Here is a 19,459-nt window from a genome sequence, read left to right as displayed (position 1 = left end):
TGTGTGTGTGTGTGTGTGTGTGTGTGTGTGTGTGTGTGTGTGTGTGTTTGTGTTTGTGTGTGTTTGTGTGTTTTCTCTTTTACCTGAAAGACCCCAGAGAAGCGGAGCCATAACGGATACACTAACTTGCCAGATGTGGTTCAGCCCTCCCACTCCCCCACAGATTCAGCCACTCACTCCTCCCCTGGGAAGGACTCTGTTTATGATGTAAGTTCTACTGATGCTAAATATATCAGTCCTAAATTCCTGGTTTATTTTTTTTTATCTGCCCTCATTCCAGCCATGAAGTCCACCCATAACACATTACATTTCATGACAATCTGTTCAGCTCGTTAGTGGAGACATCATCAAAAATATGACTCAAAATATGTTTTTAACATTTTGAAACTAAAATCAAACAATGAGCAAACCAAAGTCTGCACAGACATGATGTTCACTTAAACAACACCTTTCTGCTCCACCAGTATCAGTCCAGAGGTTTGGTTAAAGCATCTGGCAAGTCCTCCTTCACCACCTTTGTGGATCTGGGCATGTACCAGTCCCCAGGAGGTACAGGGGATAACATGTCTGTCACTGGTGAGTCATTAAATTACAGCATAATTAATTAAGAATGTAACTTGTTCATCAGCTAAATTCCCTTTTTAAAAGGATGAGTGGGAGATTTGTGTCTCGTTCCGAAGCTTGTACCATTGTTGCCGGCGGTTGCGTTTTCCTTTCGTCGATTTAAGCCGTTTCCATCGGGGCCTCCCTGTTTAGGCTCCAGGTTTGAGCAGCTGAAGATGGAGGTGAGGAAAGGATCCATGGTGAACGTCAATCCCACCAACACACGCCCCCCCAATGACACACCTGAGATCCGGAAGTACAAGAAGAGGTTCAACGCGGAGATCCTGTGTGCTGCCCTCTGGGGTGAGAACAGATTCAATACTCGAGTGTAACGATGAAACATTAGCTCTCTTAAACCAACTTATTACTCAAAATATGTTTATCTTTTGAGTTACCAGACTCGGAGAGTTCAGTCAGATTATTGGTGCCATTATTTTAACCCTCATCTTTGGCTCAACATCCTGACAAATAACTAATATGTCGGCTCCATCAGGGCTCAGGTTAAAAATATGACCAAAACTAACAAAACATAGTGTGACATTAATAATAACTACATGTCTCTGCTTCAAATCAATTCCTGCTCTTAGAGCCTCTTCTCACTTGTAAACCAAGAACCAAAGTTATCTGAAAGTTGTTTTTATAATGTGTCAACTTCAAAGTCCCGTTTCTCCATCCTCCAATAGTACTGTAGGTATAGTTGTCAATGGGTGACATTGTCTCAGTTACATCACATATTTATTAAAGCTATCTTTATTTTTTTCCTCCTCTAAATAAAATTAAATTGTATCGTGGAGGTGTTGCAGGAAAATTAAAGCATACAAAATTTAAATAAGAGTTCAAATACTAAGAAAATGCAATAATTACAATCATTTTATTCAAAATTTCAAAGCTATTAATGTGTGGATGTGTGTGTGTCCCCAGGTGTGAACCTGTTGGTGGGCACAGAGAACGGTTTGAAGCTGCTGGACCGCAGTGGTCAAGGCAAGGTTTACCCCCTCATCAACTCCCGCAGGTTCCAGCAGATGGACGTCCTGGAGGGCCTCAACCTGCTCATCACCATATCAGGTCATTACTGCTGCTCATCACCAGTCTGCTCTCACCACACTTGGTTAAAGCCATCTGTACTTTTGGCAAAAGACTGTCTTTTTAATGGGACGCCAAACACAAGATGCCAATTGTGCTCATGCCTTCAGAGTAATTGTTTTGCTTTGCATTTTTGCCTTTGCACTTCAAAGCCACAGGAAAGCTTTTTTTTATTTGTGTGTGTGCCGTGTGTTTAAGGGCTTGGAGGTGTTGTGAAAAGATGGTTTTGAACAAATATGTCAAGCCAATCCAGAGCTAAAAATGTGAAATATCGGTGTGTTTTGCAATATACTGTTTTGATAATGTGATGATATTTTGTTGGTTACTAATGTTTTTATCGGACACATAACAGCAGAAATATACCATCAACATGTTTGAACAGCTAAAACACGTTTAGACATTTTTGCCAGTAACCTCAATTTAAATGCATTTAAATAATCACTGATATTAGCCTCTTTGTAAGTGATCTCTGTGTCCATTAAGGCAAGAAAAACAAGGTGCGTGTCTACTACCTGGCCTGGCTGAGGAACAAGATCCTCCACAATGACCCTGAGGTGGAGAAGAAGCAGGGCTGGACCACTGTGGGGGAGATGGAGGGCTGCGTGCACTACAAAGTGGGTGAGTGACAGATGGGGGGGCTGTTTTATCACCACTGTCATTTCCACTCCGGAGAAGTTCCCATAAATGCATTTGGCCCAGTGAATTATTGATTGCGAGTATCTGATGTCAGATGGCCTTGTGGTTGTTCTCTCCAGTGAAATACGAGAGGATAAAGTTCCTGGTGATTGCTTTGAAGAATGCGGTGGAAGTGTATGCCTGGGCGCCCAAACCTTATCACAAATTCATGGCCTTCAAGGTAAGTCTCCCCTTTCCTCTGAGCTGGACTAGTGATGCCAGATCAGTCAACCAGAAGAGCATTTAAGTAGATCATCTTCTCGCTCTCACTTTCTGCTCCCTCCACTCCAGTCTTTTGCAGACCTGCCACACAGGCCCGTCCTGGTCGACCTGACCGTGGAGGAGGGTCAGAGGTTAAAGGTCATTTACGGTTCATGCGCTGGCTTCCACGCCATCGACGTGGACTCCGGGAACAACTATGACATTTACATCCCCGTTCATGTGAGTTGCGCAGCCGTCAGGCGTCATGTGTTTCGGGCGATGTGAAACCTACAGGAAGTCATCCCGTCTGTTTTCCTCCCGAACAGATTCAGAGCCATGTGACACCGCACGCAATCGTGTTCCTGCCCAGCTCAGACGGCATGGAGATGCTGCTGTGCTACGAAGACGAGGGGGTCTACGTCAACACCTACGGGCGCATCATCAAGGACGTGGTCCTGCAGTGGGGCGAGATGCCCACATCTGTTGGTGCGGATTGAATCCCAAAACAAACTTACATGGGCGTAGATCAAAGTGGATGTTATCAGCTGTGCAAACTATAAGCAGCATGCCAAAGTACTAATGTTAACGTTTTGCCTTGCAGCTCATATCTGCTCAAATCAGATCATGGGATGGGGAGAGAAGGCCATTGAGATCCGTTCCGTGGAGACCGGCCACCTGGACGGTGTCTTCATGCACAAACGAGCTCAGAGGCTGAAGTTCCTTTGTGAGCGAAATGACAAGGTGAGAGAGACGCAAGCTTAAAGGTGTGGGAGAGTCGGGCCACTGACAGCCGCTGAACGTAAACACGTGCATGTCCTTTTGTGTCTGTGCCGTGCCTCAGGTGTTCTTTGCATCAGTGCGGTCTGGAGGCAGCAGCCAGGTGTACTTCATGACGCTGAACAGAAACTGCATCATGAACTGGTGAAGGAGCAGCTGCTCTGGTCAGTGTGTGTGGAACCCAGCGGGGTTCGGAGAAGGAAGGGCAACCCAAATTCTCACAACCACATGCACACAACTGCAAACACCTTCCTCCCTTTCTCTTCAGCTCCCTCTCTCTCACACGCGCTCATGCGGCACACACACACACGAACAACCCATTCCAGCCTACACGTACACTCCTTAAGACACACTTTCCACAGAGCCCCCACCCCCCCGATAACATTCTCCCTGGAATCATCGTGAAAAATCCATACCATCTAATACCATCTGAATAATACCATCCGATTTGTTCTGTAAATATTCTTGTCTTGAGCTGCTTTACTTGGTGGACCCGTGTTCTGTCGTGACTACTTAGTTCCTCATTGTGAAGTATGTTAAAAAGAAACATTCCTCGATGGTTCTCCAGTACGTTTAAGAAGAAGGCATTATTTAACAATACTGTATGTTGAAATTAAGCTGTAAATAGGTAGCACCTTACTCTTAGATCTGAATCATTTGCAGGCCTCTTATATCGCCTCCAGTCGGTGTGTTGCCGCCGGACACGTGGACGTCGAATAATAAAAAAAAAATGCTGGAACGCCCATCTGCTGTGGCTTTCGGACCCCCGTTGTTATGGGGCTCTGATGAGGTTTAAAGGAAGTATTTAGTACAGAAAAATATATTACAAAGGGACATTAAAGTGGGGACAAAGTAGCTCATTGAAGTATTTTTAGTTCTGTATAGTAGACGGTAACCTGAAGTCCGGCTTTCACTAACTTTTTCTGACCTGAATGGCAAATGATGTTGCAACTCTTAATCACATTAAGTAAGCCTTGAACGCTTCAAAAGCAAACTAGATTTCAATGAATAACTTGATCAAACCAATCAGAAGTCACATACATGTGCAGTACTCACAATCAGGAATGTGAAATCTCCTGCTTTGCCTTTTTTTCTTCTTCTATGGTTTAGGTGAAGCCCTTCATTATTTGACTCATCAGGCTTTTATCTAAACTTTGTTTTGTTTTCATAGATTTACATAATACAAAAATGTGTTATTTATATGTAGTGATTCTGTATTGGTATTAGCCTACTGGTAATCTTACTTTTACTGTAATTATATTGCCATTATATTGCAATATATGCTAATCTGTGGAGTCTTTGTTTGAAGAGGGGAGTCTGTGGACTTGGCTGGGCGTGTCAGAGAGGGATATTTGTCGGTAAAAGAGGACGTTGGAGGAACGTGAAAAGAGGGCGTCGCTGAGATCACAGTGATTAAGGGAGATCATTTCCGTGGTCCTTTCACCCTCCTACCACAGTGATCTACCCTACTGTATCATATTTCAGTTCTAAGACTATTTAGTTAGTGTGGATCTCTTGTGTTTGCAGAGAACAGCTTGGTGTGGTGCAGTTAATTTCTTTGTCTTGGGGCCAGTGGAAAGATTTAAAGTAGGGTGACTCTGCAATACCACAGAGGACTCCATCTCATCAGGCACTTTGGAGAAGACTGGTGGAACACTTGAGACTTAATATATTTTATATCTGTACATTCTGCCAAAGTTCACCGCATATTCTGCAGCGGGTGCAGTAAGCCAGGGCAAACGGAGCTCGGCTAAAATAGCGAGGATAAAGATTTGTGTAGAAACTCTTCCTACAGATCACTAACCGATGTTCCTTTCTGTATATACAGCTAAAAATGGCAGCTGCCTTCTCACTAATATTATGGTATCATGCTTAATGAGCTGCTTTGGATCTCCTTATAGCTCTTGACTTTGTGTCTGCACAAGGGAGATTCTGTGTGCTCTCATACACCGGGCAGTACGGTAGAAGTACAAGGCAGCGTCATCAGGAAGTAGAGTGCTGATTTTCCTGTCAGCAGTGGGGTTGGTCCACACATGAATCACGCTTTTTGATCAGTGATTCACACGGTGTTACACCACCACCGTGCTTCCACAGCACTTTGGTATCAACAGGGTGGACATTTTAAAAGTCACTCCTATCATCAGCATGGAGTTGTTTGGAAAATGTCTACATTTTTCAACAAGTTGGTTCATCTGCTTATAAATAGAAGCGGACATGTTGATGTTAAAAGAACAAAACTGTCATTTCTTTGTTAAACCGCCAGTAGAAAAAGCTTTTGGTTATTCGAAAGAGGAACCTCGGCTAGTGATCATATATTTCATACAGACAAAAATAAAGCTATAGAGAATGCAGTACATGGTCAAAACAGAGGGCGTTTAATCAAAGAGTATATACATAGATGGCTACTTTTGTGGTGAGATTATAAAACAAACTATAAATGGGCATGGAAAGCACTTTCACTTCAGTAAACGTGTATCTCGAGCAGATAGTGTGCATGTAAGCCATGGAAGTAGAGTATATAGTACTGTATCAAAGTTGTTTTCCCCTTTTTAGCGAATGTGTTTTCTTGAGTGTCTGGTATGTGCCATGACTTTCAGTTCTAATGCCACAATTACAATCCACCAGGAGCTCTGGCACTTCTGCTTTTTATGGTCAAATCATCATTTTTTTTTATCAATCTGCCATGTTTACAGTTAAAGCAGTGCCTTGGAGTTTGGAAGGTGAGCGATGTAAGGATTGGTTATGAGCCCCCACCACAACCACACACACACGCGTCTTACTTGAAATCTCACATTGAAGAGGCACAAATATATTTGCTCCTTTGATATGATTTGTGCCACTGAAGTCTAATCCCTAATATCCCGTTGACGGACTTGAAATGCCTTTTTTGGCACCACGTATATATATGACCTAAAAATGATTTTCCGACAATAATCCATTCACAAAGTTGCAATAACAATTAAATTGCCACGTGTCCAATTAATCAAGTGTAACATGTGAAGGATCTGCTCACAGCGGGAGCCAGCATAGTGAAAAGCCATACGTATGAAACGCGTTTGTAGAGAAAACTTAGTACTTGTGTCCGATTTTAACTCTGCGTGTGACGTCTGCTCAGAAAATGTAGGTTCTTGCAGCAAAGATGAGATGAGCTCTTATTCTTGAATGATGTTGATTGCGTAATCTTGTAGTGGGGGGGGGGGGAAAGTAGCTTGATATATTCTGAAAGGCCTATTTTATAAAATGTGTAAATTAGTCTATATTGAGAAATCAAAGTGAATGTACATCTATAAGACAGATTTGTATTTATATGAACATGTGTACTGCTCTAATAATCAAAGCACAATGTATTTTAAGGCAGATATCAAAGCTATAATTGAGTGCAACGGAGAGACGGAGGTTTTTTTTTTTTTTTTTTCCTTTTTCATTCACTCGGCAGTCGTCAAACTCGTCAGTATGTAGTCAGTATGTAATCAGTCTAAGTAGTTGGTGATAGTGAAACGAGTCGTCCGCTGAGACAGCTGTGTGTGTGTGTGTAGACTGTCAATTACTGCAGCATGTCTGTTGAGTTATGTAGACGTAAAAAAAAGATAACGTCCGTCTTCTTGTTACCAGAGGAGTCCGCTGTGGCTGTGACGCTCGCGGTGACTCACAGATTGGCCTCGTGTGTAATTTGCCTTGGTGAAGGTGACGGGCTGTAAATATGCTCAGGTGACGACGGGAAACGGCACACAGGTGGTGCGGTGGGGATGTGAGGTTATTGACTCTTGGCAGCATTTAGGAAGTGAAAAGATCATCCATCAATTAGTGATATTAACACATTACAGAGGAAGACAATTAGTCAATTATCATTTCTTGACTACTTTAATTTTGTATGCATTTCCTGCTGATTTTACACACCAGTCTGTTTACAGGTGTCGGGGAGTACGACTGCACATGTGGACATTTGTTTTTGAGGTTTGGATTTAGAAGGAAGTGAATTTACCAGACCTCGCTAGCTCGCTCCTCATCTGCTACTTGTAACAGAATCTCTCACCAAACTGTTGGCAGTTGCAGTGCATTGTGGGTAATGTAGGCATTCGATTTTCACATGGAATAAAAATGTTTTGCATGGATTTATAAAGTTCAATTAGTGTTTCTAATTCAGAAGTGGAGCCCCAAACACTGAATACAGAGCGATGGGCAGACATTTCCTCTACCAAAATGTTTGCAACGTCTCAGGTGTTGCCTGGCAACGGCAGTCAGTGCACTTACTGCCAATGCCACTGAAACAGACTGGTGTGTGTGTAAAACCAGTGGAGAGCTCCTCTCAACACACACATACTCACGTTGCCTAATATAAAGTTTATTTGGAATACTTTAGTGTATTTCTACCTCGGTTTTTTTGCAGTTGAATATGATTGTTTTAAAGATGAAGCATAATACCATAGCGACATATTCATTTAATCTTCTTTATTGTCTGATTTGTGTTGACTGTTGTTTTTCTGGATAGCATTTTGATTAAATAATTTGACTTAGTAAAAACGGACTTGTTTATTTTATGAAGACCTTTTCATGTTGCCAATAAACAAAAGATCTCTCAAAACGAGCTCCTGCTCAAACTCTTGTGGCTCAGCAATGTTGTACACGTGTGATGAACATGGACGAGTAGTTTATGGGTGAGCTAATACAGACTGTCAATTAGGTTGAGGCGGTCACTTCAAATATTAAGCTTTTTAAATTGTATGCAGCAGAAATTCTTATAATAGGTTTGCATTTTGTAACAGTTCTTGTAACAAGAAGATGTGAAAGTTATATTCAATTCGTGCCAAGAGCCATTAAAAGAACCTCACTACAAGTTAGTTTCAGGACAGATTTCATTGCTGAATTCATGTAACAGCCAAGACGCATACACTTTGTCATCACAAAGAAAGGAGTTGTAGGTCAGAGCGCTGAACATGTAGAACATCGTCCTGAGAGACATTTCTTTCTTTTAATATTAAGCAATACAAGCATTTGAACAAATCCAACCCATGGCTGTTCATCTCCGTGTGGCCTACAGGAAGTGACTCTTCAGCGGCCTTTGGCAGACTGAATGTAGGCTGGTTTTTGTGTCTCTTTACTTTAGTTCATAATCGCAAAGAATAACTGCTTCTCCCCGTCAGTTTAACACAATCACCTGTTGGGATGCTTGTTCTTGCTTCACTATAGTGAAATCCCAGGAACTGCCTTTAGTGAACTCTGAAGTAATGGATAGTTAATCTTGTGATGAGGCACTCCTCTCTCTCATAGCTTCTATTTCTTATCCATAACGTGTGAATGGATTAGCAGCTGTAGCTGAGAGCGAGGCAGATCACACTTGAGCTCTAAAACGATGTGGATCTTTGGACAGAACTTCAACATCTATTATTCTTTTTCAATAACATTTTTTTTTTTTTTTTTTAAGACGGTAAACATGTTTGCAATGTTTTAGTGTATGTGTGCGCGTGTCTGTTACTTGTGAGAGGTTAACTAACTCCAGATTGTATTTCATAGGCTGATAAAACTTTAAACTTTCAAAAGATTGTGTGTTGAATGAATTCATGTCTTAATACAGAATTGTTTGAAAAATAAAATACCTTAATCTCATTAGTCCGGTTTCATTTCTTTGACTTCTGAATAAATGTCCGTTGTACAGATTTGAATGTCTATGAACTACATTTCTTTGAATTCTCATTACTGGAGACCTAAGCTTGCCTCTCCAAAATAATTGTCTATACTTTTTAAAGGCCCTGCTCGCCCCCATTAGACCTTTGCTCAGGCTGAAGGTGGGCGGAGCTCCACTAGGATTACAAGAGGTCACTGGATTTAGTTGTACTAATAATGATAAAGGTGTAAATGTGCAGCAAAGATAAAGATGTCAATCAAGCAGAGTGTACACACAGGCATTTTCAGGGCGAATAATTGAGCTGACCTGTGGGTGCACAGGGCCTTTAAGAATATAGTAGTGAGAATATTAAATATAAGCCACCGTTTAACCACATGATGGTGCTAAAATCCACTCGGACCTGTTGTCACTGGATTTGTGTGACATAACAAATTCAAAATGTCCACTTCACCGGAAACCCAGCTCAATATTCCCCGGCATGCCATTCAATGGATTAAATGAATTGCCTTAAAGATTTGTTTTTTTGTAATGAAGCCGTTTGTGTCCTTATTTTGTGAACCTGAGATGCTGAGTGAGCTGCAGCGCCTCCTGGTGGCTGAAGGTAAAGACACTTCAATCCTGCAAGAATAGCTAAATCTCTTCCTGTATGAAACATTTTAGTTTAACTTCAATCAACAGATATGAAAACACAAACGATCCTTACCTGAGTGATGATCAGAAAGTGTATCAAATAACATTTCTGTGACCTGAGCACAGGTGACATGTTTTTGTTTCTGCAGTAGAAACAGCGCAAGACTGATTCTTAACATTCAAGATATTTAAATTGTGATTGTGAAGGTTTAGGTTCTTTCCACACATTTCTAATTAAATAGGTTACTAACTACAACTATTGTATCCGCTGTCAGGTGGTCCAACTTTAAACTTTGTATTATGTTGTTGCAATTATACCGTTTTTATTATAATGGTTTTAAATAGTACAATCACTGCAATACATGTCAGTTGAGATTCTTAAAATAACCGTCTTTCCAATGATGTCTGTGATAAATGTTTCATTGTAAAAGGAGAATAACTAGTTTGTTATTCTTATTTGTGCTAAAATGTTTCGAGGCTATTTAGAAACTATACCATTCATTTAACAGCATGGGTCAATGTACCAGAACAAGCATTTTAATGTCACGTACCAGGCTGAACGACACATGAAAACACTTATTTTCTCTCCGGTTGATCAGCTTCACAAGTGTATGAATAAAGAAACAGTGCTTCAAAAAAGGAAACCACAATCACTGGCAGGAGAGGCTATTATTTATTAATATTATGTACAATTATACCATTGTCATGTCCAGATAATACATTGATAAAGTCAAAGTATGAATACTGGCTCCTGCTTTATTAAGATGCGTCTTACAATGTTTTTATTTTTTTTTCACTCAACTTTGAATCTCAGATCTTTAATGTTTTTGTTAATTTACCTTTTATCAATATTCTCTATTAATAATCCTTAACGTGTATCTGAGGCACACAGGGAGAACATGAATAAAATAAGTGTAAAAAAAAAAGAAGAAAACCAAAACTGAAGAGATTTACTGTATGCGGGGGTACATATCTATAAAAACAGTGATTACATGATGTTTCGAACAGATGAAAATAAGAGTTGATATTTCCTTGGACTCTGTCGATCATCGGCTCATCCTGTCTGTCAGTGTTTTGTTTTGTTGTTTTCAGTGTTAATGGACTCACATAATTCTCTTTCCACAACCATTCTTCCTTCACATTAGCATCGCTGAGATACATGTGGTACTGAGACAAAAATAGTACAGAAAATTTTTTCTGAAGTGCATTTTGGACTTCATTGTAAACAAAGACAGAATTGTCAAATAACGTCTTCTCCCCCGTTTAACTCGAGGAGCAGTGTCTCTCAGGAAAAAGTGTGTGTGTGTGTGTGTGTGTGTGTGTGTGTGTGTTAAGTGAATGAGCGTGTTAGACGTGTTAAAAGGCTTCAGGTAATAGTGGCATTTGTGTTTTTTATTTGAGCAGCTGAAGAATCAACTGTTTTTGTCACGTTTTTACATTTTACAGATTATGTGTGTGTGTGTGTGTGTGTGTGTGTGTGTGTGTGTGTGTGGAACTGTACTTAAACCAGCTGTAGTTAGTGAGGGCATGTGTTCAGGTTTTGTGTCATCTTGTCCTGCATACAGCGGGTGTGTGTGTGTGTGTGTGTGTGTGTGTGTGTGTGTGTATGTGTGTGTGTAAACTCATATCTAAGTCATATATATTATGTACAGTACAATGTTGCAGTTTGTCTGTTGAATCTTACATACAGTGAATACAGGGTGCAAACAGTGTCCCAAGACGGGAGCAATGTCTGTCTGTTTGTTGGACGTGCGTGCGTGTGTGCGTGTGTGTGTGCGCGTGTGTGTGCGCGTGTGTGTGCGTGTGTGTGTGCGTGTGTGTGCGTGTGTGTGTGTGTGTGTGTGTGTGTTTGCGGTTTATGTGCGTGGCTCAGTTCCAGATCTTAAGGAAGCTGTCCCAGGACCCGGTGCTCACCGCCATGCCGTCATCCGTCACACCCAGACAGCTCACACGATTGTCATGGCCGGCCAGGACCCCTGCAGGGGGGACAGGGACAAACAAAAGAGGAGTTGTTGCTGTAAAAATGTTCTGTTCTACAGACTGCGCCGAAACCTTTGAAAAACCACACAGAACACAGCAACCTTGTGTCTATTACTGCTTTAACTGGCAACACAGGTTCAGTTTTCACAAAACAAGGCTCGAGATGTGTGAATTTACTGGTAAGTCTGGCACACCCAAAAATGACTCAAAAGTCAACTTAAAACTGACAAATGATTCAGTGTTATAGTTCTTTAAATCCATTACATGATGACATTATCTTGTATTTTGTGCTTACACCCCTCAGTTTCCAATTACAAACCACAATGTATGTGCATACCATGTTACACATTGTTTTACGACTCATTACAGACACATTATGATTGTTTTTGGTTCCGTAAAAACAAAAACGATTTGGCTATTTTCACCTAAATCCTATTGGTATACATTGGTTGAGTCATTTGCTCCATGGTGCTCAGTGAAGGACACGGACTATCACCTCGACCGTCGGCCATTCAACCAGTTATCATTAACTTCATTTGAAATGTGCGAAGTACAACTGCACTTTCCGTTATTTCTAAAGGAATCTGTGTAACTCTTCATTCTTTTTAAGAAGGTAAATTAGCCTTTGAATTGGGTAATGAAATGAGGCATTACGTTTTCAGTCTCTCGTTTTGCACCAAACACGCTTTCACTTGGTTCCTGAGTTAAATATTGCAGGTCATGGTCCGATAAGTGTTAGTTTTACTTTGCATTGATACAATATGGACTGTTGCCTTTTCATCCTCTAATCCTTCATATACGTAAACGTTTTATTTGATGGTGAAGTGTACAAACACATACCTACGATCGTCCCTTTCTGGCAGAAATCTACAGACTAACTAAGATACAAATAATGTTAAAAGCAAAGTCATTTGGTGTCTCGATGAAGTAACTCCACAAGGAAGATAATCCTCACTTGAGCTGCAGGTTGAACCTTTCTAGACCTACTCTTTGAGCTGTTTCCTCTCGCCTGACCCACTCACCTGCTCTGTCTCCCTTCATGGCGTCCCAGATGTTGCAGTTGAAATCATCATAACCAGCCAGCAGCAAACGGCCGGAGCGCGAGAAAGCCACGGATGTGATGCCACAAATGATGTTGTCATGGCAGTAGAGGCTGAGCTCCTGGTCTGCGCGCAGGTCAAACAGCCTGCAGGTGGCGTCGTCTGAGCCGGTGGCAAAGGCGCTGCCGTTGGGAAAGAACTGAGGAGGAGCACGGGGAGATGAATGAGAAGCAGGAAGTGTGGATACAGGCATATGAAGAGACAACAAGTAGGTGATTCTGGCCCCTATATAGTCCCCTATTCCCTACATGCCCTTCTATGACAGAAAACTATGCTCTCATTGGCTACTAGTGTCTCGGCACTCGGACTGAATCTGATCAGATGATCGCGGTGGTTTCAAAACCAAATCTGTCCAGCTGTCATCCATCAGATTTAACCTGTGTGGTACATCAGTCCAGACAGTTGGAGTCTGGACTGATGCAGGATGTTCAGATATGGTGTTAATTGATCATCTTGCTAATCCTCTAGCGTGCTCCCAGTTTAAATCCCCCCCCCAAAGCTGGAGACAAGACAGCGTGTGACGTCACCGAGACAAATCCTGGAGGCGCTCTGTTGATCGTGTGTCAGGCGGTTTACAGACTGACACTTGAGACCATTGTTGCGCCGATACCAGTGCGAAACATTTGGAATTCCTAATGGACATATTAGTTTATGCACAAAACAGTTTGTTGATCCATTTTTGTTCCATCTCTCTTCAGATTTGTTGTTATTTCTTAGTGTGTGAAGCTTATATTTTTCTATTTAGGATTATTTTTTAAGACTTAACAAAGCTCCTGCAGAGTTTTAGGAAGAAAATGTTTCCCATCACGCATGAACTGAACTTCATGTGTAGAAATTGACGAATGCCCCATTAAAATGCAATCACAGATCATTTTTTTTTTAAATAGTACGAATGAAGATACATATATTTGTTCTTGTTTGGTCACAGGGCCACCCGTTCCCTGAGCACACTCACACAGATAGCGTTGATGTCCGACTCGTGGCCTGTGAAGGTCTGCCGGCACATGCTGTCCCTGATGTCCCACAGTTTGACCGAGGCGTCGCAGGCTCCTGACACAAAGGTGCGGAGGTCGGGCGACAGGGACAGGCTCATGACGTCGCCGCTGTGCCCAGAGAAAACCGTGGTCTGCTGACTCGTCTCGATGTCCCACAGTGCACTGGGGCGGAGAGGCAGAGTTAGACACTGATCAGCTCGCGACAAACACGCTCGCACCGCACACTGTCTGTGTTTTTGATCTCAGTGGCTCACCATGTGGTGTCTCCTGAACTCGTGATGATTTGATTGTCGTCAATGAAACGGCAACATGACAGGTAACCTGAGAGAACAGAGCAGGTGTTTGTTGAAACTTGCATATGGACAGGTGATCCTATACTTATTTAACAATAGGTGATAGTAAAGTGGCATTCCTAGGGTATACTCTATTATATAACAGGCACAAAAAAAAACGAATATTATTGCAACAGTACAATGACTTTACAGAAAAAACATTAGGGTAAAGGTAGAGGTGATGTGAATGCCATTTCCTGCAAATCTATACATTTATATCGATCACGCGAATAACAATTCATGATGGAATTGTTATTGAGCTTTCCGTTGTGTAGAGTTTGACAGACACCTGATATGTTATATTGTATTAGAGACATCTTGATATTACGTTGCAGCCTATTCTGCAAATCACGCACAGCAGCACAGTAGCCACAGTGTCACAAACCGGAGTCTCGCAGACAGGAGTCGATGGTTATTAAGACGGCGCTTCCCTGCGATTAATTGACCACGTGAACGAAATCTTCATTGTTCAGGGGTTTGGGAGCAGAGCTTTCCAACAAGGTAGGGGTCTCATCGGTTGATGTGGTTGAGAGCGTGACGTTCTCTCACCTGTGTGGCCAGGTAGCTCCCTGCTGACCCTGACGTTGCCCTCGCGAGTCTTCAAGCAGTAGATGGAGCAGATGTTGTCCAGGCCTCCGCAGGCCACGTAGTTCCCAGACGGGGCGTACGCACAGGTCATCACCCAGGAGGAGCGCAGGGGGATGGCGTGTATCTACGAAGGCGTGGAGGCAAAAGACGTTAAACTTTTGGCCTCGAAAGAAAAACCCTACACCCTAGTAATAACACTACCTAATGCTAATGTCACTGGCTAACGTTAGAATAAGTCATGACAATGGTAGCAAAAGAAGCTGTGACGAGTCAACCACCGACGACTATTAATCCAGCCGATGAGAAGAATTACTCGGCTGACTTTACCTTGTTAGTGGTGTAGCTGTCCCAGATGATCAGTTTTCCATCTTGAGAGGCACTAACCAGAAGCCTGGAGACACAAACGTTCAAACTTCATTCCTCTATTGATGGACATTCAGTTTGGCTTAGTGTTCATTTTCTGAACGAATTCAAACTGTGGACTCATTTGAAACAAACACGCCAGTCTTCCACAGTGATCGGTCTCCTGGTAATACAGGCAAAACGCATTTGGAATATCCTTTGTGCTACTTGAGTCTATACAGTGGCGTTCTAAAGCTAAAACTGCTTTTTGGATGTTTTGGCTCCGTGTTTTTGAAGACTCAGAAGCTATTAGTTTTGTGAGGCTATACTTTGCTCAGCATGCTATCACAGCGGCAATGCTAACATGCAGATGTAAAGCAGGTATAGTGTTTACAGTGATCCCCATCTTAGTTTGCCATGTAGGCATGCTATATGTATCTGTATGTAATGTATTATCGCATGTTAAGTTGCTGAATGAATGGAGCCAAATTGCAATGTTTGAAGTGTTTGCTACAGTAGAGACTCACTTTGAGTCAGTGCCCCAGTGCATGGCGTAGATCTTGGCGAGGTGGCCGCGGAGGGTGCGTCTCGTCCGCATCTGAATCCGCCCCACAGGATCCAGACCAGCAGTTATCTGGGTTAGAGGGGAGAGGTAAAACAAAAAAAATTGTATTAATAAAAATCACCCTTTTTTATTGATAACTGTGGGATGGGAGGTTCCACAGTGAAGTGTCTCGAGATTGTAACAATATTGTAATATGTCATGCCAAATTTGATGATACAAATACATTTAAATGTAAAAAACAAAAAAATCTAATTTACAAATGATGATATTAAAGTAATGTATAAAGCACAGCACAGGAAAATGTTAAACCACCATGTTTATAGTGCTGGTGATCATGTTATTAGTTATAAATCATCAATAACTAAGCATCTATATTTTCCCAAAAATAAGTTTCTCCCATGAACTTATTATCACGTTTCCAAATCGATGGTCACCAAACCACTTCTTATCACTGGAATCAAGCCCCCAAAATCTTGAACAGATATAACAGACATTCAGGGGCACTTACCTGTGTCAGGGTTGAATCTCCACATGCTTTCCTGGCATCCTGTTGGACAGGGAATCATAGGACGAAAAAAACAAGACATTACACAACATGTAAATATATCAGTGGATGAAAACTAAACTCTAAAAACATTGGACTCACTCTTATCTGGTTCCTAAGCTGCTCGGCCTCCTGGCGAAGCTGCTCCAGCTCACTCATTTTGGATTTGTCTGAGCCGTCACCTGTTGGTCGTGGAAAAACTTCAAATGTCAGTCTCAGATTTACATAAAGTATCATCTCATAATTGCTGTATATGAGTGAGCCCCACAGGGATTAGCATAGTTTTATGATTTGATAATCCACTATAATCCAGGAGTCCACTTTCATCAAAAATGAATCAATTAGGTTAAATAATTTACTTAAAACACTGTTTGTAAGAAATAATAAAATAAAAACACACACATTTTAATCTCTACGGTTTACTGAACCCACACAGTGAGAAAAAACCTTGTAATCTGTTTATGGCTGTGCAACCATGCCTGGTTTAACTGAGGAGAATAATCTGTAATGACTAAGCCTCCATGGAGCAGCCAGCATCGCTACCAGGCAGCAGATACTGAGCGAACACTCCCTCTAAAGCAGAGGCAACTTGTTACACTCTGCAATTACAGGTTGTGTATCAAGTCAGAACTGGTGCTAATGCTGGATACAGTCATCTGCATGTCGTCGGAGGCACTGCGGTTTGGAAGAAAGAACATGGCAGGAGTTATATCATTTAGCTATGGGCCAACTGGGTGCTCTCACACTGTACATCACATCAAGCTTTCGGGAGGAAACAGCATTTCCTGCTCCTGATAGGAGCACAGTTACACATTCAAAACCGCTTCCCAAACAGGGAGCTTCTATTTGCATTTGTGCAGCAATTCAAATCCACAGCAAACATGCATACAGTGCACACTGTAAAGGAAGAGCAATTAGCTACAGTAGGTCACTGTTCCCTGGAGGGGACCTGCGACCAGATGGATCACACGGCACTAATGGAAGCCAAAAGGGGCGCATCATGGGTCTCAGTCTCCTGGCACAGCTGCTCATTTAGCCAATGAGGATAAAAAGCTGAGGGGGGGGGTGATGCATCACAGATCAGGCCTGGATGGGTCCGACCAGATGCTCGGATGCATGTTCCGAATTGCCTGCGAGCATCGACTGGATGGCGAGCAGAGCTGTGACGAAGTCATGCCGATGGACGGAGTGGAAAAAACAAAAAAAAAAAAAAAGACCCCCACACATCACAGCCAACATGACTCCACCTGCACTGGTGCATGGCCAGACAAGAGGCTGTACCTCCTTCACGACGATGAGGAGGGTTAACGTTAGAATAAAGCCTCATCTGAACATCTGGGGGGAGTAGTGGCCTCTTTTTAAAAAAATGTTTAAAGAGCACATTTTATAACACAAGGAGAGAGAAATGATGCCCGAAAGTGTGCCTGGCCCCACCCCTTCGGATGCACATCTGATGTGGAGCTACATCGACATGGCATGAATGCATCTGCAAAACTGGAGATGGAGTGCAGAAGCCGCTGCATCTTTGACAGAGCAAATGTTAATGTCAGAGAGAGACTGTGCGGCTCCGCTCACTATAACCCAGGTTAACACACACACACACACTCACACACACGCGCGCGCGCGCGCATAGGCCTGTGTGCTGGGAGCTCCGCACGGTGTAAAAAAGCCGCAGTAAAGAAAGAAGCGGGTACAAGCCAGATTCAGATATATAGGATGTACTCCATAAGGGTCTTTTTTTTTGTTTCACCGCCCGCCGCATTTATATATAAGCCCAGTGTCTCCAAATAAGAAGGGCAGGCCCCCGTGAAAACAGGCTACATCACATATCGATCAGCACCGAGCGGCTGATGGAGGCCTTGACCACATCTCGTTTCAGATGCTGAGCTCCTAAAATGCGGATGTAGCTAAGTTAATTTAGTCGAAATGATGCCACGAATAGAGCACATCATCGCCCAGCCATCTTACGCGCCCTGCGCCGGCCTACAGCGGCTGTCACAGCGTTTGATAATGGGGTGGCTACCTGTTAATTCTCCCGATGATTTTGCAGCTTTTTTTTTTTTTTTTTTTTTTTTTCTCTCCTTCCGCGAAAAAAAAAAGCAACGTCCCCCGGAAAAAAAAAAAAGGAATCCCGTGGAAGGGTTTTAACTATACGTCTTTCTCACTCATTAAAAAAAAAAAAAATGAGATCCACTTTAAAGTCCGTGTGTCACGATTAGGCTGTTTCCCAAATCCTTCAGCGAACAGGCAAACGGAGGAGGGCTACACACATTTCCATTTCTCTGCTTTAGTGGAGCCTCCTGAAAAAAAAAGAAAAAAAGATGAGATCTGCTGCTGCTGCTGCTTGTGTTGCCGTTTCCTCCTCGAAATGCTTTCCCCTCCTTTTCTTTTCACGCCCGACCAGTTAACAAAAACATCTTTGTCCAAATGCGAGGTAAACAAACAGAATTTCGGCTCGGTGCTCGGCCCGCATCAAGCTCTGTCCATTAAATACTACACAGTCCGTTTCACTCCGATTCTGCTTTTCGTGACGTTATCCTCGTTTCCTTCCTCTCTCTGGTTTCCTCCTCCCTCTGCCGACACTTCATCAGGACAACCGCCTCCGAGCCGACAATGAATTACTGAGTAAAATCTGCCTCATATGAGAAAATAATGCCATTAAACAAAAAGAGAAATGCTTCTATAAGCTGCAAGAGATCAACCCATCAGTAGACCGACTGCGTGGATTTTGTCACAGTATAATGAGCCGCGGCCCTCTCGGTCAGTTATCCACACGGTTCCTGTTTTTTTTTTTTTTTTTTCTGAATATCATTATACAGAAACAAGCAGCCAGATCACGCGGTGGGCGCTTGCAGAAGGATCCTCAAATCCGGGCATGAAGCATGTTTCAACCACACCCATCTCTTAAATACTAGTAAAACCCATGACCCCCCCCCCGCCCCCCCGATCACATCATTCTGCAGTTTTGGGATCCTTTTGTCACCTGGACTCGTCAGTTGTAGATGTTCAGAGGGAGGTTGCTCATGTTAAAAATGCAATGTTGTTGTTTTACTAATGCTCATTTCATGTTTTTTTTTCAGGATGCATGGCCTCGTTGTGAACATACATGCCCATCCTCTCCACTCTGACGTTACAGAATGTACATCACGCATCACGGAGGTCAAATGAACAAGAAATCACAGCATACAGAGCTGAACTGCTGGTTGGATCAGGTGACGTTTTGCAGTAGCTCCACTCTGCTGAGACTGATTCAGTTAGTGAGTCCTTTTATTTTGTATGGGCTGTATGAAATAAATGTGGATGTGATTCAGAAATCCCCCCAATGTTCTTGCATCACTCCTCATTCATTGCATCTATCTATCTATCTATCTATCTATCTATCTATCTATCTATCTATCTATCTATCTATCTATATATATAC

At 42.4% G+C, this 19,459-nt stretch overlaps 2 protein-coding genes across 9 annotated transcripts in view; one reads left to right on the top strand and one right to left on the bottom strand.

The window, feature by feature from the left end:
• The window catches only part of mink1 (misshapen-like kinase 1), a 29,804-nt gene extending 20,858 nt beyond the window's left edge, over positions 1-8,946 (top strand). For all 8 annotated transcript variants that reach the window (XM_031857501.1, XM_031857506.1, XM_031857504.1 and 5 more), the window contains 10 exons: positions 91-207; positions 465-576; positions 757-906; positions 1,525-1,668; positions 2,170-2,304; positions 2,442-2,542; positions 2,653-2,802; positions 2,889-3,048; positions 3,164-3,303; positions 3,404-8,946. In XM_031857501.1, coding sequence (XP_031713361.1) covers positions 91-207; positions 465-576; positions 757-906; positions 1,525-1,668; positions 2,170-2,304; positions 2,442-2,542; positions 2,653-2,802; positions 2,889-3,048; positions 3,164-3,303; positions 3,404-3,487 — 1,293 coding nt within the window. In that variant the 3' untranslated portion in view covers positions 3,488-8,946. The remainder of the gene's footprint in view (positions 1-90; positions 208-464; positions 577-756; positions 907-1,524; positions 1,669-2,169; positions 2,305-2,441; positions 2,543-2,652; positions 2,803-2,888; positions 3,049-3,163; positions 3,304-3,403) is intronic.
• Positions 8,947-10,246: 1,300 nt separating this feature from the next.
• gnb2 (guanine nucleotide binding protein (G protein), beta polypeptide 2) lies at positions 10,247-18,869 on the bottom strand. The gene is made up of 10 exons (XM_031857511.1): positions 18,062-18,869; positions 16,141-16,220; positions 16,003-16,041; positions 15,457-15,563; positions 14,915-14,978; positions 14,549-14,711; positions 13,922-13,988; positions 13,628-13,829; positions 12,595-12,811; positions 10,247-11,568 (listed from the first exon to the last, which is right to left on the bottom strand). The coding sequence occupies exons 2-10, from the start codon at positions 16,195-16,197 to the stop codon at positions 11,462-11,464; spliced, it is 1,023 nt and encodes a 340-aa protein (XP_031713371.1). The 5' UTR covers positions 16,198-16,220; positions 18,062-18,869; the 3' UTR covers positions 10,247-11,461.
• Positions 18,870-19,459: the final 590 nt, after the last annotated feature.

Source organism: Anarrhichthys ocellatus, unplaced genomic scaffold (genome assembly GCF_004355925.1).
Source record: "Anarrhichthys ocellatus isolate YVR2014 unplaced genomic scaffold, GSC_Weel_1.0 scaffold18, whole genome shotgun sequence".
In the NCBI taxonomy this organism is placed as follows: domain Eukaryota; kingdom Metazoa; phylum Chordata; class Actinopteri; order Perciformes; family Anarhichadidae; genus Anarrhichthys; species Anarrhichthys ocellatus.
The sequence above is the reverse complement of the archived record's forward strand: the minus strand, read 5'-3'. Positions and strand labels throughout refer to the sequence as shown.

What these genes read in the sequence shown, in the direction of transcription:
- gnb2 (XM_031857511.1), bottom strand. Translation starts at nt 16,197, where the DNA reads ATGAGTGAGCTGGAGCAGCTTCGCCAGGAGGCCGAGCAGCTTAGGAAC. An exon ending in AGCTTAGGAACCAGATAAGA is followed by an intron (nt 16,042 to 16,140) that starts GTGAGTCCAATG and finishes CCTGTCCAACAG; the next exon opens with GATGCCAGGAAAGCATGTGG. An exon ending in CATGAAGGGAGACAGAGCAG is followed by an intron (nt 11,569 to 12,594) that starts GTGAGTGGGTCA and finishes TCCCCCCTGCAG; the next exon opens with GGGTCCTGGCCGGCCATGAC.